The 27,256-nt window shown below is 33.0% G+C and overlaps 5 protein-coding genes across 8 annotated transcripts in view; 3 read left to right on the plus strand and 2 right to left on the minus strand.

Annotated features, from left to right (window-relative positions):
* Nucleotides 1–27,256, minus strand: part of LOC122269433 (zinc finger protein 271) — a 249,420-nt gene that overhangs the window by 57,579 nt on the left and 164,585 nt on the right. The gene's annotated exons all lie outside the window — the stretch shown is intronic.
* On the plus strand, nucleotides 609–6,214 carry LOC107436153 (zinc finger protein 135-like). The gene is made up of 2 exons (XM_016047747.4): nucleotides 609–1,110; nucleotides 4,005–6,214. The coding sequence occupies exon 2, from the start codon at nucleotides 4,607–4,609 to the stop codon at nucleotides 5,612–5,614; it is 1,008 nt and encodes a 335-aa protein (XP_015903233.2). The 5' UTR covers nucleotides 609–1,110; nucleotides 4,005–4,606; the 3' UTR covers nucleotides 5,615–6,214.
* LOC139426433 (uncharacterized) lies at nucleotides 6,641–13,146 on the plus strand. Its single transcript, XM_071185308.1, has 3 exons — nucleotides 6,641–6,916; nucleotides 10,881–12,326; nucleotides 13,018–13,146. Exons 1-3 carry the CDS (start codon nucleotides 6,641–6,643, stop codon nucleotides 13,144–13,146), a joined length of 1,851 nt encoding a protein of 616 aa, XP_071041409.1.
* LOC107457550 (uncharacterized) lies at nucleotides 14,118–17,889 on the plus strand. Its single transcript, XM_043042613.2, has 3 exons — nucleotides 14,118–14,590; nucleotides 15,556–15,678; nucleotides 16,910–17,889. The coding sequence occupies exons 1-3, from the start codon at nucleotides 14,389–14,391 to the stop codon at nucleotides 17,887–17,889; spliced, it is 1,305 nt and encodes a 434-aa protein (XP_042898547.2). The 5' UTR covers nucleotides 14,118–14,388.
* LOC107436172 (endothelial zinc finger protein induced by tumor necrosis factor alpha) overlaps nucleotides 22,642–27,256 on the minus strand; it is a 251,571-nt gene continuing 246,956 nt past the window's right edge. For all 4 annotated transcript variants that reach the window (XM_071185041.1, XM_071185040.1, XM_071185039.1 and 1 more), the window contains one exon: nucleotides 22,642–26,037. In XM_071185041.1, the coding sequence (XP_071041142.1) occupies nucleotides 24,624–25,601 (978 nt within the window). In that variant the 5' untranslated portion in view covers nucleotides 25,602–26,037 and the 3' untranslated portion in view covers nucleotides 22,642–24,623. The remainder of the gene's footprint in view (nucleotides 26,038–27,256) is intronic.

The raw sequence follows: 27,256 nt of genomic DNA on the forward strand, positions 1-27,256 counted from the left end.
CAACCTGCAACCTGCTTTATAACGATTATTTCTCTCAAATGACAATTCTTACGTCTTGAAATGACAGGTCTTCAAATGACGATACTTATAACGATTCTTCTTTTAACACAAATGATAAATCATTTAACAAGTACACGTATACAAGAAATACTTCTCTAGAGAGTCTGAAAACTATAAAAGCTTTCAAAAAAATAAAAATTAATTAACAATATATTTTCTAGAAAAAAGGTACCTTTGTATTATGTCACTGAGGTAAACATAAATCATCTAATTTAAATATAAGAAATTTCATTACTAAACTGCTTCACACATTGGCAAATCGAACAAAGGATTTCTAAGGAAGCAGAGAAAACTTCGATAAATGAAAATCTTACAGAACTTTAGAAATCTAAACAAAAACGAACTATGTAATTAAAATTTTAAAGCGTAATAAAATTCATTAATCTTTTTTAAATGTCATGTAATTTTTTTTTAAATAATGCTTTGAAACATACACTAATGTTATAAATCTTTAATTAATCAAAATTACCTGCAATTAAAACTTCCATCATGATAAAATATGAAATCCCACGCAACCAAATTCATAAAATGGCTTCCTCCGAAAAAAGCTTTTCCTTCAACAGCGCCAAAGAGAACTTTACTTTGGCGAGTAAGTTTGGCACAGTGCGGATTAGCAATCAATATGGGGTTACAAGAAGATTGATGGAATTTAAAGTAATTTTCTTCACAAAAGCGAGCGTAAAGCTCACTTCACCCAGTCACCAATTCCTAAAATGACCAAAAATCATCAGAATTAGATGAATCTTCTAAGTGGTGGGCGGGTAGAAATAGTTATCAATAAACGTAAACAGATTCATGCAAAAAATTTAAGCAATTAAATGTGTCTTAGATTTATAATGTTGAAAACACCCGTATTTTGACTAAATTTATGTGAAGTGTATTCATAAAAATATTAATTAAGTATGTTTTCTTGAAGATAATCATATTTTATTGCACCATCTTCTTTATATTGAAAAAAAAACCCTCATCTTTTGGAGTAAGAAAAATCAGCAAAAGAAGAAACATCTTTGTTGTTTAAGTGGATAATATTCATGCTGCATAAATAATTTGGTATATTATAAAAACATTAATTATGCTTTCTTATTCTAACATTTTAAATGTGATTAGTTATTTGTTTGTTAAATCTTCCCAGACAAAAAGTGTTTCTCACTGTCCCATTGATGTAAATTGAATAATGTGTCATCATAAATAAAAATTCATAATTTTCCACATGATAAAACTGTAATTTTTGGTTTGTAGGGTGTAAACTCTATTGATTGTTTAAAATTGTTTAATTTTTAGTTTTTACGCACTTAGAAAATAATAAACTAAATGAATATTTTTAAATATAGTCGGTGTAAGTGAAAATTTTTGGTGACTTTTCACTTGCTCCTAGCTAACCGAAAAGTACTGATAAAATAACGACACATATTTTGAAATTTATTTAGTAATATTTCTTTGTTTTTACTTGCTATAAATATTTGAAATACCTATAAATTTATTTTGAAAATAATGTGACTGAATAATAATTATTCTTTTAACAAAATTTAATATCAATATAACACTAGATGTCACTGCACTAGAGTATTATGTGATTACTGCTTTCTTTATCTCAAATCATTGTTTCAAATTTGCATTTCGGAGGCTCTGTTTTCCGTATCGATTTCTACATCAAAGCATCATCATTCTAGGCTGTGACTAACGAGGCACTATAAATTTTTGAGGTATTAGGCGGGTAAAAATGGTAAAAAATTGACGTAAACTAATATCAGTCTCCGGTAACATGCGTTTTCCAGTTAGCATATATTATAAACCCCTATGTTAGACCTCGTGGTAAAATTTCAGATGCCAACGAATGTCGATACTTTTATTTTATTAGCATCAATATTTGAATTTGGAGCTAAATTTGCTCTTTTGTTATTAATGACATATTTTCATACTGTAATATTTTAGCTGTTTTATAACTAAAATTATAGGCAAGTAAAAGGGATTTGCATTTATAAAGTTTAAATATACCCTTGAACAAAAGTTATGACAATATTTATGGAAAATATTTATTTAATTTGTTTTCAGCAATACTATTCTATGACACTATCTTCTGTTTATTGTAAGTATCAACTGATTGAAGAAAAAGAATTTTTTCGAAATTAAACAGTATCTTAGTAGTAAAAGTGAATAGATGCTTAAGTAATATAGTTAATTAAAAAGGTTATGGTTGTTTTAGCATTTAAAGTCTAAGCTATGCACTGTATGTTAATTATTTACATACAAACTTTTAATTTGAGATATAAAAGAAATTGCAATATTAGTTATTTAAAAAAAAATGTTATTTGAAGTGTTTTAAGTTATAGTTCTTAACCAAGATTTTTTTTAACCACAGATGCATAATTTCATGAATTTTGCCGCATGATTGCCAGTACTGAGGTGACATGCTGAAAGGACCACATAGTATAAGAGGCAGGGGCTGAGCGAGGGAAGAAAAAGAAAGAAAGAAAGAAAACATTAATTTTGAGGAACTATTTTCCTTAATAATTATAATAATAAAAAAAAGAAAACTATTAATATACTTCTTCACAACTCTTTGAGACTAATACTTTTTTTAACATGACGCTTACTATTTACAGTTAATACATTTATATCTTAACAATTAATTAAAATTTACAAAACTTATCTTGATAACATATTTTTGCAGCTCAAATGTATACAAATCATCTCCCAGCATGTAATAATAAATTATATAAAATGGTCCTAGTTGGTAGAAAATTTTTTAAATAATTTCTTAATGGTTATCCTGCAAGTTGTAAACTTTTAAATATTGTGATAATTTTATCTATTTGATCATCAGATCATTTTGAGCCATTAAATTAAAAATTAATGATTTTGTTTTAAGACTGCTCTGTAATTTTGAACATGCCAAATTCATTCTGGTAATCAAGTCTTTCGACTGAAGCTGTTGTTATGGGTACTATTAAACTTAGGGCAAATAACTTAGTTTCGGAATAAGTGTTAGAAAGTGTTCTTCCTTTCCTGATTTTTAAAATTCTTGAATAAAAATAGAGTTGAGTTATTTTTCACATTGCTTTTAAAAACGAATTGCTATGTGTGATTCTGAAATTATGCAAATAAAAAATACGGTTCGTGGTTTACAAATCGAGATGTGTGGTTTCTAAATTTCGAGAAGACTCATAACCTATGATTTTTAAAATGTGTGAATATGAAGCGCAATATGTGGTTTTTAAATTTCGAGAAGACTCACGACGTACGATTTTTAAAATTTGCGAATATGAATAACTTTATGAGCTTCTTAAATCGTGTGACAATGACTCACAGTGTATCATTCTTGAATTGTGAGACGAGCAAGAACGTATGATTTATTAAACGGCAGAACATTAATCGTTTACATCTCGTTAATGTTAATACAAAATGAAATGTACAATTTTGAGTTCGCATTAATACGAATTATGGTGTGTGACTTATAATTTGCAAGAAGAATCAAAACTTATGTTTTTTAAAACGTGTGAATACGAATTGTGATGTGTGATTTTTAAATAATGTGACAACAAAACGAATAGGTTAGGTGTGTGTTGTTAAATTTGCCTGTGTTCATGGGACTAAAGTAATAGGTAGAATTTGGTTAGTCGTCCCTCCCATTTGTTTTTGTCTCTCTGCTCTGCACCTTGTAATAGGTACGTGTACAAGTAATAGGTACGTGTTTTGAATTATTTTTTTGCAAAAGGGACCACGATTAATATAAATTTACACATCTTATTTTTAGAACAAAAAATCATTGAAGGTGATATCTTTCATATAATTTGTGCATTGTAAAAGTTGCCATAATTTGAATTTTGATTTTACAGCAATAAAAGTATTTATTCAAGTTTTAAATACTCTATACATTATATCAAGACACATATTTAATTTATTTGTTTATTAGTTTTTTTTATTTATATATATTTTTTTTTCAGATTTGTTTTTCTTAAGTTGGATACAGTAGCCAGTATTTCGTGACACTTGATGTTTACCTTAGATTCTTTAAACTAGTTTCTACTGCCACTGTGAAAAGTTGAAGAAATTGGTTTACATTGCCTAAAGACTATAATATTGTGTGGTATTTAAAAACGATGTCTAATTGTTGTTCATTCATTCCATTGTATAACTTATATGTATTGATAATAGTTTAAACACTTATTATGCTTAGTTACTGATAATAATTTAAATACTTCTTTTAGAGTATTTTAATGTAATGTGTAGTAATTTTCACTTACATCAGTTACTCAATCAACAGGAAAATATTATTCTTGTAAAATTACTGTTGTAGCTTTTATAAAAAAATTCCAGGTCTTAACCGTAAACTAATGCTGAAAAGTCTAAAACAGTAATAGAAACTGAAATCTAAGTCAGTACACACTTATATATCCTTATCATTACAGCTCATATAAATATCTTCAATAACATAATTAAGCTATATAAAAGTTATTAGATCCCAATCAGTATAACTCACAAAGTATAATAATGCTCTAAACTCATACAGATAACATCTTTTTGAGTATGTAGTAAGAAATTTTCAATGAAAATGAATTCAAATCAACACGATGGCACACATAGCAGTGAAAAGCCTTATTCTTCTGACCTATGTAATAAAAGTTTCTCACATAAGAGAATATTGTCTACTCACAGATATGCTCTTACTGGTGAAAAACCTTATTCTTGCAGTGAATGTAATAAGAGTTTTTCAAGAAAGTCAAGTCTGAGTTTACACATTCGTAATCATACAGGAGAGAAACTATATTCTTGTGGTATATGTAATAAAAGTTTTGCTTGTGGCACTAAACTCTCTCAGCACAGCCTGGTTCATACTGGGGAGAAACCTTATTCTTGTAGTGCATGCAATAAAAGTTTTTCACGGAATGCTCATCTAACTGATCACAGTCGCACTCATACTGGTGAAAAGCCTTATACTTGTGAGATATGCAATAAAAGTTTTTCACGGGAGACAACATTGACTGAGCACAGACGAGTTCATACTGGTGAAACACCGTATTCTTGCAGTGAATGTAATAAGAGTTTTGCACAACAGTCAGCACTGTCTATACACTATCGCATTCATACAGGAGAGAAACCATATTCTTGTGATGTATGTAATAAGAGTTTTTCAAGAAAGTCATCACTGACTTTACACATTCGCAAGCATACTGGAGAGAAACCACATTCTTGTGGTATATGTAATAAAAGTTTTTCACGTGAAAGTACACTGTCTGTTCACAGCCGGGTTCATACTGGGGAGAAACCTTATTCTTGTAGTGCATGCAATAAAAGTTTTTCACAGAAGTCGCATCTAACTGATCACAGTCGCTCTCATACTGGTGAAAAGCCTTATTCTTGTGAAATATGCAATAAAAGTTTTTCACAAAGGACAGCATTGACTGTGCACAGACGTGTCCATACCAGAGAGATGCCTTATTCTTGCAGTGCATGTAATAAAAGTTTTACAACGAAACAAAACTTAACTGCACACCTTTATACAGGACAGCATTTGTCCAGATACAGCCGTGTTCATACTGGTGAAAAACCTTGATCCTGTAGTGTATGTAATAAGAGTTTTTCAAAAAGGAAGAATTTAACTGAACAGTTGCACTCATACAGGGGAGAAGCCTTATTCTTGTAGTATATTTGCTATAAGAGATTTTTGTTGAAGATAATTTTGACTCATCACATTTGAACACACTGATTCTTGTTACTTGTGTAATAAAAGTTTTTTATCGGGGCATGTTCTGTTCAGACATAGGCATGTTCATAGTGAGAAACCTTTTTCTTGTGGTGTATGTAATAATAGTTCTTCACAGAAGCATAATTAAACTATACACAGTCGCACTCTTGCTGGTGAAAAACCTTATCCTTGTCACAAATGTAAAAAAAAACTTTTTCTATAGAAAGTGTACTGTCTGTGCACAATCATATTCATACTGGGGAGAAACATTATTCTTATAGTATATGTTATAAGAGTTTTTCCTGAAAGGATCTTCTAACTCTGCACAGTCAAGTTCATTCTATTGAAAATTCTTATTCTTCTGAGATGCGTTAAGAAAATTTTTACTGAAGTTTACCCTAAATGTCATCAGTTTTGTTAATACTATTGAGTGTAAAAATTAGTAATAAAAGTTTTATTTTTACATTATAGTGGTTTAGCTGTCCATATAATGTTTTAATGTGTTTTGAATTCTTATTCTTGTAGTTTATATGTAAAAAGAGTTCTGTGCAGAATGTAATTAAACAGTTGTGGCTAAAGTAAAAATAGTCATTCTGGAAAATCTTTTTTTAGTTAGCTCAATAAACGAAACCCTCCACCCCCGGAGAATCTCCGTCCACAACAGGAACATAAAGCTCTGGGCCCTGTTTTATGATTTTTGTTTAACTGTAAGATTTTTTGGATTTTAAGCAGCATAAAGCTCAATTTTTGGATTTACGACTACTAGTGATCAACTCCTTAGCCTTGTAATTTCGAACCTAATCCAAGAATTAAGGGACTCCTGGATAAAGTATTGGGGGAAATTTATCTCTGTGGAGGGTACTTTGATGAAACTACACCGTATTTTGTTACATAATGAGGAAAATCACAAAAACCTCCCAGGATTATCCTGACAGCTGGGGAACTCTAACCCATAATCCACCTACTCACTGGGAACATTTTACATCAGCACTGTGGTTCGTGCGAGTTTGTTACAGAATTCAGATCAACCAGCCTCAGCTGAGATTCGAACCCGGGGCACCTGAGACCCCACAGCCTTCTAAAAATTTTTGTTGGTTGGAAACTTTCCTTGAACCGAGTTCCTCCAAAGTTCGCCAACAAATCAATTTCTCTGGGGGTACCGCAAAAACGGTATTTCGGCAGGATCGAACTACAGGGTTTCCACGGTCCTTGAAAACTTTTACTTTGAAAAATAAGGTCTCTTAAAAGTACTTAATTTTGGTGCAAGTTTTTTAAAAGTCCTTAATTTTTCAGTATCCCTATAGTTGATATGAACATTTTTTCAGTTCAATTTTTTAAAACAAAAAGTCGTTCTTTTTTCACGTAGAATTAGACTGAACATCGATGATAGAGCTTTATAGGGGGACAGGAAGGTATGTATGTGATACAGCTATAGACAGGGAAAAGAAAGCATGTTCGTTCATTATTAATATTTTGCCTAGACTGATACTCTGTGAGGAGAATGAAGCATTCTGTAAGAAACGAATTGAGTGTGAACAAAAAAAATATTGCTCATGGAAGATATAGTCCTTTTTTTGGGGGGGGGGCAGTTCAAAGGTACCCAAATAGAAGACCCACTCTGACCTTCAAAATCAACAGAATTCAAGAAATTCAGTTCAACTGGTAACGCATCTGCTTATAGGAATGAAGTAAAAACCTAAGAAAAGAAGTATCAGAAAAAATAAATATTTTGAATTGGAATCCATACCAAAAGTATTACCAAAATCTTGAGGAATTAAATAAATTTGTAAAATATTTCAGTGTGTAATAAGTAGCTGTAAATTTATAGAAAGTGGTAACATGATAAAACCCAAAGTATTTCCAAAAATATTTTAAACTTTAATTCCAGAGTGCTGAATAAAAGTGCATGATTTGCTTCTAATAAGAAAGTTAAATATTGTGTAATAATCTAAAACATCAAAACAAGTTTATAACTTGTTTTGAAGTTTTAGATTGTTACACCATTATTTTTATTCCTGAAAGATTAACAGATTGATACATAAAAATTTAAATCTACCCAATTAAAAGATCCCAAGCATTTTGCCATCAATGTCCATTAGAATAAAATACAAACTTATATTTTAATAATCATTTTATTCAAGAAACATTGCATATTAATATACTGTTTTTTTTTTCAATTTCTATTTAACTTTTGGTTGCTTTAAAATTAGTTCATGCTTTCCGCCGGATTGTTTAGTAATATTATGTAAAGTTAATTAACACGTTGAATGCCATGGGGGTGACCGGTGAAGCCAAGATTATTAGAAACACATGATTAGAGTAAATTTTTAATATTATATTATTATCTTTACCAAAATGGTTTGATGAAATTAATGCAATATAGAACACACGAAAATAGTTGTAGTATTTATATTCACAGAGATGCCAACTTACTCCTGACAGCGAATAAATATTTTCTAAGAAACTAGCAAAATCTGTCAAATTTGCAAATTCAGTTAGTAGTTAATTACCGTTTGACCAAACGGGCAAACCATGTAAAATTATCTTGGCATTCAACGTGTTAAGTAAATATAACACATTTGCTGTTTAGTAATTATTTCAAGAGGTTAATTACATACCATTTTCAATATATCTTTCATAAGATTTTTCAATATTTTTTTACAAAACGTTACGTAAAATGGTGATAATACAGGATTACTTTATAATAAAAGAATACCACTTTCAGTTTTAAACTGTTAATTCACGATGAAAACAAAATATCAAATCATAATAATAGTAGAGGATAATATTGAGAAAGATTAAAAGTAGCTATCTAATATAAATGATGGAAAAATAAATTATTTATCAATTTGTTAGTTAAGGAACCTTATCAATTTTTCTGGCCATAGGAATGCGTTGATACCTTTGAAAAATCGTTTTAGACCTTTTTATTTATATATTCACCGAGAACTAATAAAAAACATATTGGTTTGAAAATTGTTAAATCTTCTCAAACAAACATAGTTGTATTTTTATTCAATAAAATGTTTTCATGAAAATATTTATTGCAATGAATTTTAAAAAAATATTAAATTTAACCTAATGAGAAAAAAGTGGAATGATTAGGGGTTACGTTAGCATGGGCTGTTTTTACCTGAAATAGAATTCAATTTAACATGACAGGACTTAAGAAAACTACTGTCATGCATAAGTCTAATATAACTTTTTAGTATCTTTTTTTTTTAATCTTTTTTTAATGTATTCCATTGTATTTGGCGTATGGGCCTATTGGCCTAGGCCGCTGTAAAACTTTCAAATAACTTGCATATAAATATCAGTTATTTGAATTCCAATTTTGACANATATATACCCTTATAAATGAAATATTTTATTAAGAGAAAAGAGAGATTTTTTTGGGTGTAGCTGAATATTCAGGAAGATTGGTCCACAACTGAATATGTGATGCATGTCTAGCAGCGAAATATAAACACTTGTTATAATTTTTTTCAAGGTTTTTCCTAAATTTCTTTATTTACTTTGTTTCCTTTCAAATATATGACAAAGTATTTTAAATATATGAAAACAATTGCAAATCTCAATTTCTGCACTAAATTTTACAATTCAATTTCAATGAAATCATTAAAAATGGAATACGGATTAGCTTCATAAATGAAGTTGGCCCTTAACAATTTGAAAATGTTTTTAAGAAAACCCGACCCGGGTTCGCAAAAAGTGCCTGGTTCTACTCTGGCAAGGCCTGTTAATTAATACAATTTTGTCAGTACTTATATTATAATAAAATTGCTTTATTATTATTTTTATTGATTGATTTTTTAAAAAAAAGTAAATAATTGGCACTGGTGGTATGCATGGTGTTTTCTACTCTAGGGTACGCTGCAAGCTCCATTCCGTCTATACTTCCGAGTTACTGTTTCCGGTTTATTTTAAAGCCATTTGTCTCACAACGTGACCATTGTATTTTGAGATTCTTGGAAAACGTGGTATTTGATTACTTGTGTTTACAATGCTAAACGTGCTAATACTAACATAAGATGGTGCACAGCTTGCAACAAAAACAAACACTAATAAACAAATGGAAAGTGGCCAAATCAGGACTGCCAAAAAAGTGAGTTATTCAAAATCTAGCAACCATGTCACCTTTTTTGACAACATATATTTAAATAACTCACCAGAATTACTTATTAACATTAATATCTTATGAAATACGGCAGATTTGAGCTCAGAAATTATTTAATTTACTTCTTTTATTGAAAACAAATTTATCCGTTTGAAAATATCGCCTAGCAGAATGGGCTGCATTTAGCAGTTGCAAACTTGCTGACCGGAACTAGAGCAGGTACTGTTTGATAGGTACTCTTCCCGTCACAAATTCTGCGGCAGTCTAGTGCTATGGAAACAAGAAGAGGGCATTTTGAACAGGGCTAACACAATAAACCGAAGAAAGAAGTCTCCTATTCTCTCGCTGAAACCAGTCCTAAAGAGGGACCCCGCACCCCTACTTGAAATAATCATACCTCGCTACCATAGTCACCGCCACAGCTCCAGACGAATGTCTGGAAGAGTACCTATTTTAGACAAACAGTATTGAAGTCGAGATTGTTATTGTTTACATTTATATTGAAAAAACCATCCATTTGTGTATTTAATGATAAACAATCATAATATTTTTATGCTCCTTAATTTTTTTAAAAAAATCCTTAATTTTCCCTTCTTTGAAAGAGTGGGAACCCTGAACACAAAGGACTTGTCCTTGCCGTTGATCGTGACGTAGGTGGGTAAGTACTTCATTTTCGCGTGAGCTGCAGAATAGGCTATCAATGACGGTCATGGAAACATCTCTGAAGATGATCCAAATACTTGCAATTATGTGATGGCCACGTCCTCAATTTATGCACTGATCTGAAAGGGAAGGAATCCAGATCTCTATACCCACGGTACTGTTTAGCGTCAGGACTTCGATTCCATAGATTTTACGAGCATGTATATCGCTCGTACTCTTGGTGGAGTTGAGAATTGAACCCCGGTATCCTTCCAGACTTGAGTCCGATTCTATAACCACTGGGCTACCACTGCTTGATCATGACATAACAACGAATGCTATATCTTACCTTACCTATCACCATCTACATCACAGGGAGCTGTTACCAGCTGTGCCCTTTTCAACGTCTACATCAATGACTTGATAAACACCTTAACGGAAGTGCCTAACATCCATTGCCTCCTTTATGCGGATGATCTTGTTTTCTGGACCACAGCATCAAAGCGCCACGCTAAATCAACTGTTGAGACCACACTTAATCTTGCACTGGAATCCCTCAGTCGTTGGTGTGAGGAAACTAATATGGTAGTAAATCTGAATAAGTGTGCCACTCAAACTTTCTCACTAATGCATCGACCTATTATACCAAATCTCTCTTTTTCTGGCACTACGCTTGAAAATGTTGATTCCTTCACTTATCTCGGAACCGTTTTTGATTCTAAACTGAGCTGGAGGAACCATGTTGCATTTGTTGCCGAACGGGTAATAAGACGCCTCCCTATTTTAAAACGACTTGCTGGCACTCTCTGGGGATGTGCCCGGTCTACCCTCGCTCTGACTTATCAAAAATACATCCTTCCAATTTTTACTTACTGCTCTGAACCACTCATCTCTATGCCTACATCCCTACTTCAAAAGCTTGAGGTCTTACAAAACCAGGCCCTTAGACTAATAACAGGTGCTGTAAAAACTACACCTATAGACGCAATGACCTTGCTCACAGGCATTAAACCTTTGGATGTTGTCTTTAGGGAAAGGGCTGTCTTACTATACTTTAAACTTACCCAAATGGATAATTTCTGGACTAACTATCAACTTACTCCTCGTAATTTAAAAACTCAAAATGGATTTATTCAGACTGTCAAAGATCAATTGGTTGGGATCGATCTGCCCCAACTAGAAGGTCAGGTGGAACTGGTGAGCCCTCTTGACTACCAAAAAATTAATGTCAGGCTCTCTCTTGAACAGGACATTGTTAAAAGTGAAACATCTACCGCTGCTCTCCACGTTCTTGCGCTGGAGACAATGGGAATCCGTTACCCGGAACCGCTCTGGCTGAGAGTTTTTACAGATGGCTCTTTCCATCCAGATCAACCAAATGCTGGAGCTGGTATCTCTTGTAATCTCTTCTCCTTTGGTGCTCCAGTGGGTGCCAATAGATCTGCTTTTGACGGGGAAGTTGTTGCAATCCGTATTGCTCTTAAACAGCTTTTTTGTTCTATTGAGTCTTTTTCAAATGTGGTTATCCTTTCAGACTCGAAGGCGGCGCTTTGCTCGATTGAATCTATGCATTGCCCTTCTAATTGCGACGTTCTAAAATGTCAGGATGCGATACGCAAACTCCACCATTTTGGCAAAACTGTAGCCCTACAATGGATTCCCGGGCATTGTGATATTGCAGGAAATGAAAGGGCTGATGTTTTGGCAAAGAGAGGCACAAGAATTCTCCAGGCTCTTAGTAGTCCAGTCCCCTTTTCAACTCTAAAAAGGACTATTAGATCAAAAATCCATGGGGATTTCCACCATCAATTGTCAGAAAGGGTAAAAACCAAAGTGTGGAGAGATCTTCGACAGAACACCATTCCAGACTGGCCGCGCCGCGAAGCGGTGGCTCAGTTTCGACTACATACCGGACATGACTGCCTTGCCGCGCACCTATTTCGTTTAGGGCTGGCACCTGATCCCTATTGTTCTCTATGCATGAGCCAAGCTGTTTTGGATGGCAGCCACATCCTGTGCTGCAGGGCCCTCCGCGGGTCGTTGTCTACCGAGCGATATTGGGAAGCAAGAGCGCTCCTAAGGAAATGACTTTTTACTTTCTTGTTTTGTTCCTATGTTTTTGCTTTTTCATGTCAATTACCTCTGCCATTTGAAATAAATAAAAGTTTTATGCCGGGTGGTCCCAAATTCATGGTACAAACTTTAAGGGTGGATACAGCACATTGTAGCAATCATTTATTGTATAAGAATGTATTCTATTCCCTCTGGCCTGAACTTATGCCATTGAGTGGAACAGCAATGTACGCTGCAGCCAGACTATGTAGCTCATGTGCTATTTACAGATGAGGTGAGGTTTATTAAGTGGACAAGAGAATCCACTTGCAACGCGACCACATGCGCACAATGATTCTATGTGAATGTGTAGACTGATATAGTCAACGGCTTTTTGATTGGCTTATACTTACTACTGACGCAACTTAATGGTTAATATTATCTCATTTTTCTGGAACAGGTGCTACCAGAACTGCTGCAGGATGTTCCGATCGCCACTCATCACCGCACGTGGTTTCAGCATGATGGGGCCAAGCTCACTTCAGCACCGGTGTGCGCTTACTTGAATGCCAAGTTAGAGACGTGGTAAACCAGTCCCTTGGCCCANTACTACATAGCTTCAAGTACCATTGTGCCCCGGGCGCGAGTTAAGCTCGCTACGCCACTGCCTTGGCCTCCTCGATCTCTCAATTTATCGAAGCTCGATTTCTTCTTATGGGGACATCTGAAGAATCTTATTTATGCGACTCCACTAGACTCAGATAAGGATCTCGTTGTTGGAATATCCGAATTTGCATCTCACCGCATTATTTGCGCTTATTGGTACAATGTCCAGATCCTACCCTTAGAATCTGTACCATGAATACGGGATCACTTTGTATTTTATTCTTTATAGCTTTTTATTACGTAAAAAAATTCTCTGTCTCTTCCATCAATTTGCTTTATTATTCTGGGGGAGGGGGGGGGTTAACATTTTTCATCAATCTGAGTTTTTCTTAGTTATAAGAACTTAACGATTTATGAAAATATGGTTTGAATTGCACTAATTTTTTCTTTCATTTTGATGATTTGATTAATGAAAAAATAAAATAAATATATATCTTGTAAAATAAAAATATATCCTGTACTCAAAAAGAGGGTAAAATTAACTTTTCATGTCGTCTTATTTTGTCAAAATAAATAAAATGCAACTGATTATTTACCTTATATTTAATACATATGATGACAAAATGATTTTTTTTTAAATCGTTTAATGAACACAGTAATTCCAAATATATTTTGTTAATACATAGCAACAAATAAATATTATAGTTATAATAACAATTAGTAAATGACAACTGCATTAATACAAAACAGATACGGCATAATTAAATTCAAGTGTTTTTTAAATGCATATGATATTATGGGCATGATAATCATTGGTAAATAATACAAAACATATATACCGTTTGTCTAAGATAGGTACACTTCCGGACATTCGTCTGGAGCTGTGGCGGTGACTATGGTAACGAGGTATGATTATTTCAAGTAGGGGTGTGGGGTACCTCTTTAGGACGGGTTTCAGCTAGAAAAAATGAGACCCCTTTCTTCGGTCCTCCCTAAAATGCCCTCTTCTTATTTCCATAGCACCAGACTGCCGCAGACTTTGGGGCGGGGAGAATGGATGGTGTTTTCGACACTAGGGAGCGCTGCTAGCTGTGGACCTGCTTAAACTTCCGGGTTGCTGCTTCCTGTGTATTTTAAAGCCATTTGGCTCACAACGTGTTTATTATTGTGTCATAAGATTCTTGCAAACGTGTTATTTGAATACTTTCTTATTACTTAGTTTACAATGAGTTCTAAAGCTCGAATTGGCTCTTGTTGTGTCGCTGTAGGATGCTGTAGGAGATCAGGTACAAATTTGTTATCAGAAATCAAGATGATCCGATTCCCTAAAGATCCTATTCGGAAAACACAGTGGGAAAATACTGTTGGACGTAAGGATTGGACTTCCACAGTTAACTCTCGAATATGTAATAGCCATTTTATTAGCGGTAAGAAAACTTATCAGTTGTACAAAATGCATTCAACCTGTTTTATTCGTTGTTATGAAATATTTCCTTCTATGTGCTGCATGTTAAATATGTATATTGTAAAAATTCTATAGAAAGACATTTTAATGTTATTAAGTCCGCATTGTTAACATTCTTCTTCTAGGCATTCGTTTTCTGTTTGCCTGTGAACAATGTAATGTTTTATGTCTTGAAAAATCTATCATTTGCATGCCTTTTAACTAATCGTTAACGTCAGACTGCTACTAATTCGAGAGCATTTGCTCATAACCACCTTTTGCTAATCGTTGTAGAACAGTTACAATTTTTGTATGCATGTGTAAAACATGTAGATTGAGGAATAAAAATAAAGTAGAGTGGCTGTAGTGTAGAGAAGAGTGGCTGTTTTACATAGAATAAGTGTGATAACTATGTTTATGAATCTGTGTTTTGATGTTTAGTGTTTCAGAATTATTTATTTTTTCTAAAAATTAGTATATGTTTGAGGTTTGGTTTAAAAGTTCAAATGGAAAGGTAGTGTCCTTTGTAAATTGGTTACTCATTAGCAACTATCATTTACATCTATAATTTTGTGTAAAAAAAGTTGTGAATATTGCTTTGTTATTGGTTATTTTATTATATATTTTTTTTTACTTGTGACTTACTATTTTACTGGTCAGTCGTTTCTGTGGAAGACAGCGGAACATTTGTAAATTGCGGAGCATTAGCAAAAATGAAAATGTAATTATTGTTAAAATTTAATTCAAAACAGTGATGATAAAATCAATATTTGAAATTAATTCATCGAAATAATATATGCCCCAACGACTTAAGCAATCATGGGATGGTAGAATTTAATAATTTGGTGACTGAATAATGAGTTAGCAGTTATTTGGTAAATTTCGGACATTATTAAATATAATTCGATGTTATGTATAGATAATTTAGTTTGTTTTTCAAATTATTAGGAAATAAATCTGATGATCCCAGTCATCCTGATTATGTACCATCAGTCTTTCATCATAAAGCTGCTTTGGCTTCAGGAAGTGTGCAGAGGTTTGAAAGAACTGTAAGGCGTGGATTATCTAATGGTAAACAATTTTTTTTATTGTAAATGTTTGTGACAAGGATTTATTTGTTTGATATTAAGTGCTCTATGATAAATTAATGAACACTTTTGTATTGTTATGTAGTTTAATTTCTAATCTTGGATTTGTTGCATCATGTGTCTGATAAGCATATTAGTTTTGAGTTATCTCTCATTAATTATGTGTTAGACAATACCCTGGCAGTGCCAATAACTAAATTTTTCTGATTAGCTTTTTAACAAACACAACTTTGTCAAAAATCACCATACCGAGAATTGCCAGTATTAAAATGTGAGAAACTGATTTACTTTGTAAGATAGTAAGCAGATTGTACTCTGTAACTTAATAGTCAACAGTTAATGGGTTAAGTATTGTAAGTAACACTTATTTTTGATTTGAATTTATTCTTAAAGTTAATGCAATTAATTTATGTGTAACTTAATTAAAAATATTCTATAATTTCCTAGAACTTAATCAAAATCTGTAAGTATGATTTGACCGTAAATATATGGAAATTTGAAATAATGTACTGATAACCAGCTAGCAAAATTTACACTATTTGGCTGTTGCATATTGCAGAATTATATTCAATCGACATAGGTTTGCAAACATGTTTTTTATTATAAGTATAATAAAATGAAAATATTGTTAACCTTTCCATCTACTCAGTTTTAAGCAAAGCTCAGTCTTTCCAATTCAAAATGGCGAGCAAAATTTTTTCTGAAAACTAGCTTAAACGTTTACTACTGTGCAGCTAATTATTCCTTATTTATTAAAAATTATACATTTCCTTATTCTAATTGTATTTCCACTTTTTTACATTATATATTTATACAGTCAAGTATAGCAATGAATTTTTTTATTACCCGTCCACCAAGGGGGAAAATGCAATTTACAGTAGAAGTATTTACAGTCACTTTATGAAGACTCTTTAAATAAAACTTATGGAAAATGGTCACCTTACTCAGTTGCTCACTTTTACAGGTTCCACTGTACATGCTTATTCACTAATAAGCGTGTGTAACGCATTTTCCTCTTGTAAACTAATGATCCTATGCCATTACACTTGTGAATCGATGATCCATACCATGGCCTCTATTAAACTTTAAGAATGTCTTGAATTTCTGTACTTTGCCCCAATAGTTCCTGTTCAAAATTCTGATAAAAAAAATTCTGTACTTTACTTTCAAAAATGTTTTTTTATTTTTAAAGAATACATTTTATTTTCATACAGATCAAGCTGATAGTTCTGTGGCTGCCACAAGATCGATTTCAACAATGACAGAATTATCCATGCTGGATATTAGCAACTTGGAAAGAGATTTATGCGACAGTCAAGAAGCAACCCTCAACTTAAGAAGGAAGGTTTTTCAGTGTGAAAAGTCTAGGAAATCTTCCTCAGATATTTTAAGCAATGATAAACAAGTGAACTTCTACACCAAACTAAAAGGAGTTGTTTTATTTCATGCTCTGTTACAGTGGTTGACCACTGGGTGGAAACCAGCGGTAAAGACAAGGCTTTCTTCTGAGTCGCAGTTGCTCATCGTCTTCATGAAGCTAAGACTTGGTCTTTTAAACCAAGATCTTGCCTATAGGTTTGGAGTTGGCTCTGCAACTGTGAGCTACATATTTAGAGAGTGGGTGGAAAAGATGTCTGTAACTCTATCATCGTGCATCGCCTGGCCATCTCACAGGCCTACAGTCATGCCTCAATGTTTCCGACATGAAATTTTCCGAAATGTTATTTGTGTCATCGACTGCTCTGAGATATTCATTGACACTGCTCGTAATTTAGATGCTCGGAGTCAGACCTACTCCAATTATAAGCATCATAATACCGTGAAATTTTTGATTGCTTGTAGCCCTGATGGCGGCATAATATTTTTGTCGAACTTGTATGGTGGAAGACACTCGGACAAAGAAATAACGATTGACTCTGGCTTCTTGAATTTGGTTAAGAGTGGAGACAAGATACTAGCCGACAGAGGGTTCAGGATTGAGGAAGTTGTTGGTTTGAAGGGTGCTAGTATTGTTGTCCCTGCTTTTACCAGAGGCAAAAGTCAGTTGTCTGGTCGTGAGGTCTCTCATTCAAGAATTATTTCGAAAGCTAGAGTTCACATTGAGCGATGTATTCGCAGAATAAAAGCGTACAGAATTTTGAAGTCAACATGGCCTCCCATGTTGACTTCATGTGTAGTGTTGAAGATTTCGTAGTTATTAATAGGTGTTTTTCATGCCTCGGCTATAATCATAGATCTATGGAATGCAGAAATAAGTTGTCTTGTTATTTTTGTTCCGGAGAGCATAGAAGTTCAGAGTGTAAAAATTGTGAAAATCAAGTTTGAGTAAACTATATTAGATACAATAAAAAATTGAAAAGTGGAAGTTAAAAAGTGGATGTTAGACATAAGCCTTTTTCTCAAAGCTGCTCTTGTCATATTTTTATGAGGAATCAAATGACTTCTCGAATTGATTATGATGGTTAAGGTCCTTAAGAATAACATCAGTTTTGTACAATTAAACTTGCATAAGTCAAAGAAAGCTACTCAGCAGCTTATTTTAAATCTTGAATTTGATGATGTTGATGTTGCCCTTATTCAGGAGCCCTACTGTTTTAATGGCAAATTACTTGGCTTTCCTAATACTTACAGAATTTTTTATGATGAAAAATCAGACGTTATTAAGGCGGCCATCGTTGTTCGTAATAGAGCGATAACTGTTTTTTCTGTTTCAGAACATTTTGATTATAATGCTGCACTTATTGATGTTTCGTATAGAGGACAGAATTTTAATCTTTTTTCTTATTATTTCCAGCCTTCCGTTAATATTGATTTAGATCTTAGAAAGATAGAGCATATTTTTTCGAATAAAAGTCTAAATAGACTAATTTGGTGTATGGATGCCAACAGCAAGTCTGAGGTCTGGTTTAGCCCTATTACTGACTCCAGAGGTATTAGATTGAGCGAATTCTTTAGTGTTTGGAATTTGTTTTCGATAAATGAGGACTATGGACCTACTTTTAGTGCGAATCAGGGAACAAGTTATATTGATGTTACCGTTGTCGGAATGGAACTTCTTCAGCTGGTTGAGAAATGGTATATACCTGAGTATGATTCCCTGTCTGATCATAAAATGATTGCTTTTGAAATGAAAATCTCAAGACCTAACTATGATTTTACTATTTCTGAAACGAAAAACCTCTTTAATATTAAAAAAGCAAACTGGAAACTTTTTCATCTTCTCTGTTCTGATTCCATATTTAATATTTTGAATTCCATTGAAAATTGCGAACGAACAGATATGTTGGAGGTATGCGTTCAAAATTTACAAAATTTAATTATTTCGGCGGCAGAAAAATCTATTCCTTTGAAAAAGAGTGGATCGCATCAAGTTCCTTGGTGGTCGGTAGAAATTTCTTGTATGCGGAAAAAATTAAATGCTGCTAGAAGAAGATATCAAAGGACTAGAAATTTCGTTTTAAGGGAGATTTATAGAAGCAGTTATCTTCGTATCAGGTCTGAGTATAACTTAAAACTTGAGCAAAGCAAACTAAATTCTTGGAAGGATTTTCTTGGGGATATTACTGTGCAAAATGTGTGGAATAAAATTTATACTTATGGAGTTAAGACCAACTTTGCTAAAAGGCTTGAAATCTCGGGTATTGAAGATTCCCCTGGTCATTTCACCTCTTCTTTTGAAGATACGATTGATGCTATATTGAAGAAATCGTTTCCTCGTGATTCTAAAATGCAGGACCATTTCAGTCATAAGCTCTTACGTGACGAGGCTGAATTGGATTATGACGCTAAAGATGATGTTCCCTTTTCTAGTGCGGAAGTTGATTGTGTAGTTGAAAATTTAAAAGTGAATAAAACTCCAGGATACGATAGAATTACGAATGAACTAATTAAAAATTTGCATGTTAGTTGTCCTTCTATACTGATGACCTTGTTTAATGTTTGTTTAAATCTTGGTATTTTTCCGAAGATCTGGAAAAGAGCGAAAGTTGTACCGATTCCAAAAAATTCTGAGCTATCAAGGTCACATATTGATAACTTTCGATGTATAAGTCTACTTCCTTGTTTAGGCAAATGTTTTGAAAAACTCTTCATAAATAGACTCAACTTTCATCTACGACAATCAAGCCTCTTAAGTGAGGATCAGTATGGTTTTACACCTCAGAAGTCGGCTGAAGATGCTCTGATCCGGCTTTGTAATATAGTTAGACAGGGTAAACATAAAAATTTTGTCACTTTTCTTGTTTCCTTAGACATTAGAGGAGCCTTCGATAATGCTTGGTGGCCTGGAATTCTGCACTTGCTTAGACAACTCAAAGTTCCTAAGAATATTTTTTACTTAATAAAGAGTTTCTTGCACGGTCGCTCTGCTGATCTTACTCTGGGCAATATCACAAAAAACTTTGTTTTGGAAAAGGGTTGTCCTCAGGGGTCCGTTACGGGACCTTTTATTTGGAACCTTATTATGAATGACTTGCTCTGTGGTTTATCAGAATTTCAAAATAGTTATAAAATTGCATTTGCTGATGATCTACTTATTATTGTTCAGTGCAAGAACTTTAATGATGCTTGTGTTCTTTCTCAGAATATCTTGGATTACGTTTTTGAATGGTCGAAACTTTATAAGCTGGAATTCAATCCTTTGAAATCTAAAGTTATGATGATACATAAAAAGTCGATACCGGATGGGGTTATTCAGTTGACTCTTGGGAATGAACCTATTGAAGAAGTAAAGCAGATAAAGTATTTGGGAGTTATTGTTGATAATAAACTGCAGTTTAAGCAGCACATATCTTATGTATCCAGTAAAAGTGAAAAACTTCTTCTTGCTTTATTGCGAATTTCAAAAAATACTTATGGGGTTAAAACAGATGTTCTTAAATTAATATATAATCAAGGTATTGTACCACTTATTTCATATGCTTCAGGATCTTGGGGAAACTCTTTGAGAAAGAAGATAAATATTAGAATCCTTAGAAGAACTCAAAGAAGAATTCTTCTACGTATTATTCGGGGATATAGAACTGTTAGTTATGATGCGGTCTTTGTTATCGCTGGTCTTCCGCCTATTGATTTAATTATCTTAAATAATCTTGAATTAAAGGAGAAGATAAAAGACAACGATTGTCTAACCCTGGACGGGAAGCTTCCTATTTCATGTTTGCCCCACCCAGCATGCAGGAAACCTGTTATAATTATTCCTTATGTAAATAATGTTTTTCAGGAATATAAAACTATCTGCTTTACGGATGGTAGTAAGCTTGATGGAAGGGTTGGTCTTGCTTTTGTAATTTATGAAAATGGAACAGAGAAGGTTACTGCCAAGCACCGACTACATAATGAATGTACTGTTTTCCAGGCTGAACTTTTGTGTATAAACCTGGTTGTTAAGTGGATACAAAATTCTTTTAGTGAAAACCAAATTTTTAAATATCTCATTTGTACAGATTCTCTTTCTTCACTTTTTCTTTTGCGTGACACGACTTCTACTGAGAAGCTTGTGGTGGAAATTCACTCGATTTTGAACGCTCTTGAAAACGTAACTATTCATTTTTCTTACGTTCGTGGCCATAGCGGTATTTTGGGCAATGAAAGAGCAGACCAATTGGCTAGGGAAGCTACGTGTGGTGAAATAGACTTAAGGGTGTCTGTTCCAGCTTCTCACTGGAAGCGCATCGCTAGAGATAAAATCATTGCGGACTGGAATGCTGAATTTCTTGCTTCGCCTCGGTCGCTTTGGACGAAAAGGTTCTTTCCATCCATTTTTCACCGTTTGCAATGTAAATTCTTTGCAACTGATTTTAAATTGACCCAAATTTTAACAAACCATGGAAATTTTAAGAGATATTTATTTCGTTTCCATCTGCAGACCAGTGGAATTTGTGCTTGCGGTGATGCTGATGAAGATGCTGAACATATTCTTCTTCATTGTAGTCTGTATGCGAGTGCCCGAATGAATTTAAAGACTGATTTGAGACGTCTTTCTATTTGTTGGCCACCTGTCTTGTCAGAACTGGTCAAAAGTATTGAAAGTCTTGCGGCCTTGCGGAATTTTGTTTTGAATGTAAATTTGTAAATTTTTCTCCTTTTGTTTCCTACTTACAACTGTAAGCCTCATGCTATACTTTATGGTGCATGAGGAGTTTTAAGTCGTTTAAATAAAATAAAAATAAAAAAAACATGGCCTCCCACTTATTTAACAGAAATGAGTGCAGGAAAGTCTTTAGGCGACCATATTTTAACAACTCTAGGCGGTTTATGCAATGTAGCAATGAATGAATTAGCAAACAATTTTCAAATAAATTGCTTCCTCGTCTGACATGCTCCTTTCATTGATAGGTAAAATAGCAATTTTTGAAATTGCTCTTTTAATTATACCGTTGGGTGTTTTAATGCAAATTACAAGTACATTCTCGGTATAACTTCAATAACTTTTCCCATTGACTGACTATTTACAGATAGGCAGCATTTCATATTTGATTAGAACAAACATACCAATTGTAAATTTGGCTTTTTAAATAACCTTTTACTTTGCGGAAGGTTTAATAAAAAATATTTTTAAATGAATTTGATCACCATTATTCATAAAAAAAAAAAATTAAACATGTATATTAATGTGTGTTGCACTCATGGCTGATAGCCTAAGTTTTGTCGTTTCTGTGTATATAAGCGCAATGTACGCAAGATATATATATATATATATATATATGAAATGTGCAAATAAATAATGAAACACCTCGAATAACTTTTTTTTTCAAACATGAACCACCGTGCACCACGTGGAAGTCGAATACTCGGCCAAATTACTCTCTAAATATCGAATGTCAGCTGTACCTCACTAAACTGACTACAAAAGTAAGATTCTTCAGTTGTTTTTATTCCGTCTGTTAAATTGCATTCATTACAAAACTCAATTTACATAAACTACAATGAAAATAACTGTAGGTGATTATAATGTAAAAATCTTTTATTACGCTTCTTGCAAGAATAAAATGATACAGTAGTATGGACAAAACTGGTAAAAAAATTCAGTAAAAAAATTTTTTTTTAACACAAGAGCAAGGTTTGTCCCCAGAATTAAGGCTCTTTTATAGTGGGAGCTGAACTATCCGCCATGATGGAGCAAACAAGTTTGCTAGTTACGTAGTGTTAACATTAGCGTGAGAATTTAAAGCCCCTTAAAATTATTGATTTGGGTAATTGTGTAGGATGAATTGGGCAAAACAGTTTCTTTAAAAAAAAAAAAAATGCTTTCTACTGTTAAGATTTAAATCAGATCTCGTAAGTAAGAAGAAATGGGCTCTAAATTTTAGAAGATATAACTGTCAGCCGAGAAGCAGAGCTCACTTATGTGTAGTAAATACTCATTTATTTACAATTTATTGAATTTTTTTACTTAGATATGTAGTATAATAACGACCTTAAGTTATTAGAATTTGCTTCTGAATGCTTGTTTTTGTCTATTTCTTTAAAAATAAATAAGCTTATAATAAATAACTTTTCTGGGTTACTTGATTAGTAAAGTTCTAACTATGTATCGTTGTTGTTTTTAATTTACGTTACACTATAGCTGCACAATGGGCTATTGGCGACGGTCTGGGAAACATCCCTGAGGATGATCCGAAGACATGCCATCACAATTTTGATCCTCTGCGGAGGGGATGGCACTCCCGCTTCGGTAGCCCGACGACCTGCGCGCGAAGTCGAGCACTTTACGGTAGCACAGTTTAACGAGGACCAATACCGCACACCCTCGGTCCCTACGCAGATTGATCCAAGTGATCACCCACCCGCACACTGACCGCAGCCAGTGATGCTTGACTTCGGTGAACTGCTGGGAACCGTGTCTTAACGATCAGTCCACCACGGGACTCTAACTATGTATCAAATATAGGGATTTTTCTTGAAAATTGCATTTATTACGTAAATATTTATTCAAAATATGACCTTTTAAACAACATTTAATATTTATTTAAGAACTTTGAGTGTTTGTGTGGTATGAAACCAAATATAAAACAAGAGATTGGCTGAATAAATATTCGCCAAACTTATTTGAGAATCGCTAAGTTTTGTTAAAAATAAATATTTACCTGTTTCTAATTTTATTTCACTTTGAGTTACTATATATCAGATAGTTAGCTTTTTAATCCTAACTCGTTTAATTTTTTTAGTTACTTATGCTTACATATCGCTTAAAGTTCTAACGGTTTGTTTAAATTTTATAACAAGAAGTCTATTTAAAATGAGATCTTTAATACCTTTTTGGATCTATCAATTTTGTAGTTTTTTTTATTAAAACTTTTGTGTTAAATTGCTGGAATAATTAGTTTCTGTTGCAACTTAGTTAATGGGAGTATGTTTACAAAATTTAAATTATGAATCTTTTAAAAATGTGATTGAATTTAATATAAAACAGCGTTTAAAATTATCTTGCGGGTTCATTTTAAAGAATCTCATTTCAAAGCAAATAAGGAAGACGGTAATAAATAATTAAGACCTCATACTATTCCAAATCTTTGAAGAATTCCTCCAAAGAGACCCCCAGGACACAGAGAAAGAGAAAACTAGGTGAATGCAAATATAAATTTACTGATCTTCTCCATTTACTTGGGTTTTTTTAATTTTTACTTTTTTTTAAATATATAATTATTAAAGAACCAAAAATGCTTCTATCTAGTAATGAATAATATTTTTTTTTATTTTAAATATCAATAAAAAATTTTTTTTTACTGAATTTGTTAATTGTAAATTTTTTAATGAACAAGTATTAAAAAAAGTTTCTGAAAATCAACGTAAATCGATATACGGGATCACGCTTTTATTCACGTATTATCCTAGTAGAGGTTAGAGTCATTTGTAGCGATAAATTGCCAAATCTTGAATTTTTTGCTCCAAAATGGCGGACGAGTCAGCCTCTCTAAATCAGTGGCTTTAACCAGAATGAGTGCGACTATGATGACGAGCTAGATTTGACTTCGTTGAAAAACTCTTATTACATACACCACAAGAATAAGGTTTTTCACCAGTATGAACACGACTGTGCACTGACAGTTCAAACCTTTCTAAAAAACGTTTATTACATATGGCGCATAAAAAAGGTTTTTCACCACTGTGAATGCGACTGTGACGACTTAGATTTGACTGCGTTGAAAAGCCTTTATTGCATACACTACAAGAATAAGGTTTTTCACCAGTGTGAACACGACTGTGCACCACCAGCTCAACTCTTTGTAAAAAACTTTTGTTACATATGACACATAAAAAAAGCTTTTCACCAGTGTGCGTGCGACTGTGTTGAGTTAAACATGACTTCGTTGTAAAACTCTTATTACATACACTACAGGAAAAAGGTTTCTCTCCAGTATGAGTGCGACAATGCATAGATAGTGTATTCTCTTGTGAAAAACTTTTATTACATATGACACAAGAATAAGGTTTTTCACCAGAATGAGTGCGAGTGTGTTCAGTGAGATGCGTCATCCTTGAAAAACTTTTGTTACATACACTACAAGAATAAGGTTTTTCGTTACTATGAGTGTAACTGTGTTCAGTTAGTTGATCTTTCCTTGAAAAACTTTTATTACATTCACTACAAGAATAAGGTTTTTCACCAGTGTGGATATAAGTGTGGTTTGTTAGATGATGTTTTTTTGAAAAACTCTTATCGCATACACTACAAGAATGAGGCTTCTCACCGGTATGAACAAGACAGTGCTGAGTCAGATTACTCTTAACAGAAAAACTCATATTGCATAAGGTACAAGAATAAGGTTTTTTACCTGTATGAATGCGACTGTGAACAGTTAGCTGAGAATTGGATGAAAAATGCTTCTTGCAGATGCCACAAGAATAAGGTTTCATTTTTTTATCTGAACGAACATTAAACAAGTTGTTATCCTTTAAATTCATACTGAGTGACGCCTTCTATTAACTTATTTATAGGTAAATATTCTTGCTGTAGACTTCTTACCCAAATTGATTTTTAGATAAAAATTTTACAAAATTAATCTTTTCCTGTTGGTTGAGTTAATGATGAAAAAGAATAGTACCAGACATTACATTAAAAAATAATTCTGAAATTAGCATCCAGGAAGTCAAGTGTAATTGAGTAACAGAAGTATACAATATCCAAGTTATCATTTAAGTTATACAATGGAATGAATAACAAGGAAGCATCATAATAAAGTATAGTGCAATATTATTGTTTTTTAAAGCCTTTCTTTGATTTTTCACTGTGGCAGTTGAAGCTAACTTTAAAGATGGCAGACAACCTTTCTGTGGTTATTATCAAAGGTTAACTTCAAATGTCATCACAGGAAAGTGTGTCCTACATAGAAAGGCAATCCTGAAAAACAAAATTATAATAATATATATAATGTACAGCTTATTTCATTGCATAAAAACATTTTTTATTGTAACTAAAATCAATATTTAAATTAATTTAAATTATGTCAACAGGGGATCAGCACACAAACAGAAAAAAAGTATGCCATTCAATAATTTTTTTTCTAATGATCAGATTTTTACGAACTAAGTGCTAATGTTACAGTGAATTGCCGGAACCAAGAGAATGTCAACTTTCACCGGTGAATGCCAACAATCGCATTGTCGCTTTGGTGAATGTCCGAAATATTTGTTGTATCAGATTTCATATTAATTTATTCGTTGATATTATTATATTTATTCGATATTTTAAATTCTGTTTAGGATAGATTAGGAGAAACATCAGTGTCCAGTTAAATGCATACCGTGTTAAATGCTTCAGTGGCACTTAACTTTTTCTAAAAAAAGATCAGTGTAGGGTATACCGGGCAAATGTATACTGGGCAGTGGCACTGAACCTTAAAAAACATTGATGTAGAGCATATTGGACAAATTCGACTTTTTGATTTTCACACTCATTTAAAATTTAGCAGACTGTCCTGCTTCACACGCGATATGTTTACATATCGCATTAATAAATTTATTAACCGTTTGAATTAATTTATAACCCTAAAGTTAATAAATTAATTCAAACGTAAATTTCGTTTTATGTAAACGTTTTTTTATTTAAATTTAATCCTAAAATTTGACGACCTCACTAAGTGTCAAAGTTAAAACAAAAACCGAGGGGAGCATGACTTGGAACTTTCTTGCGTAAGCATAAGAGGGTATTTTTGGTAACAGTTTGCTTACCGGGGTGAGGGAGATTAAAAAACGCCAAAAAAGATGCTTGCGTAATATTTGAACAGCATTTGATTAAAAACTTCCTTCGCTTCAAAAATATACAAATTAGAAATAAATAATTGAGGTTTAGGATTATAAATTTGGCATAAGAAAACATAATAATTGATCATTGGAGTGCTTGCTTTTGAGCGAAATATGGAGCTTTTATAAACAATGTGAAAATGAAGCGGTAGTATTTCAATTGTTTAAAAACTTCATTTGCTTCAAAAATGCATAAATTGAAAATAGCAGTTGGCATACTTGTTGTTGTTACTTTACGTCGCACTAGAGCTGCACAATGGGCTATTGGCGACGGTCTGGGAAACATCCCTGATGATGAGCTTCTCACGAATCCTCAC

This window comes from Parasteatoda tepidariorum, chromosome 9, assembly GCF_043381705.1.
Source record: "Parasteatoda tepidariorum isolate YZ-2023 chromosome 9, CAS_Ptep_4.0, whole genome shotgun sequence".
Lineage (NCBI taxonomy): Eukaryota > Metazoa > Arthropoda > Arachnida > Araneae > Theridiidae > Parasteatoda > Parasteatoda tepidariorum.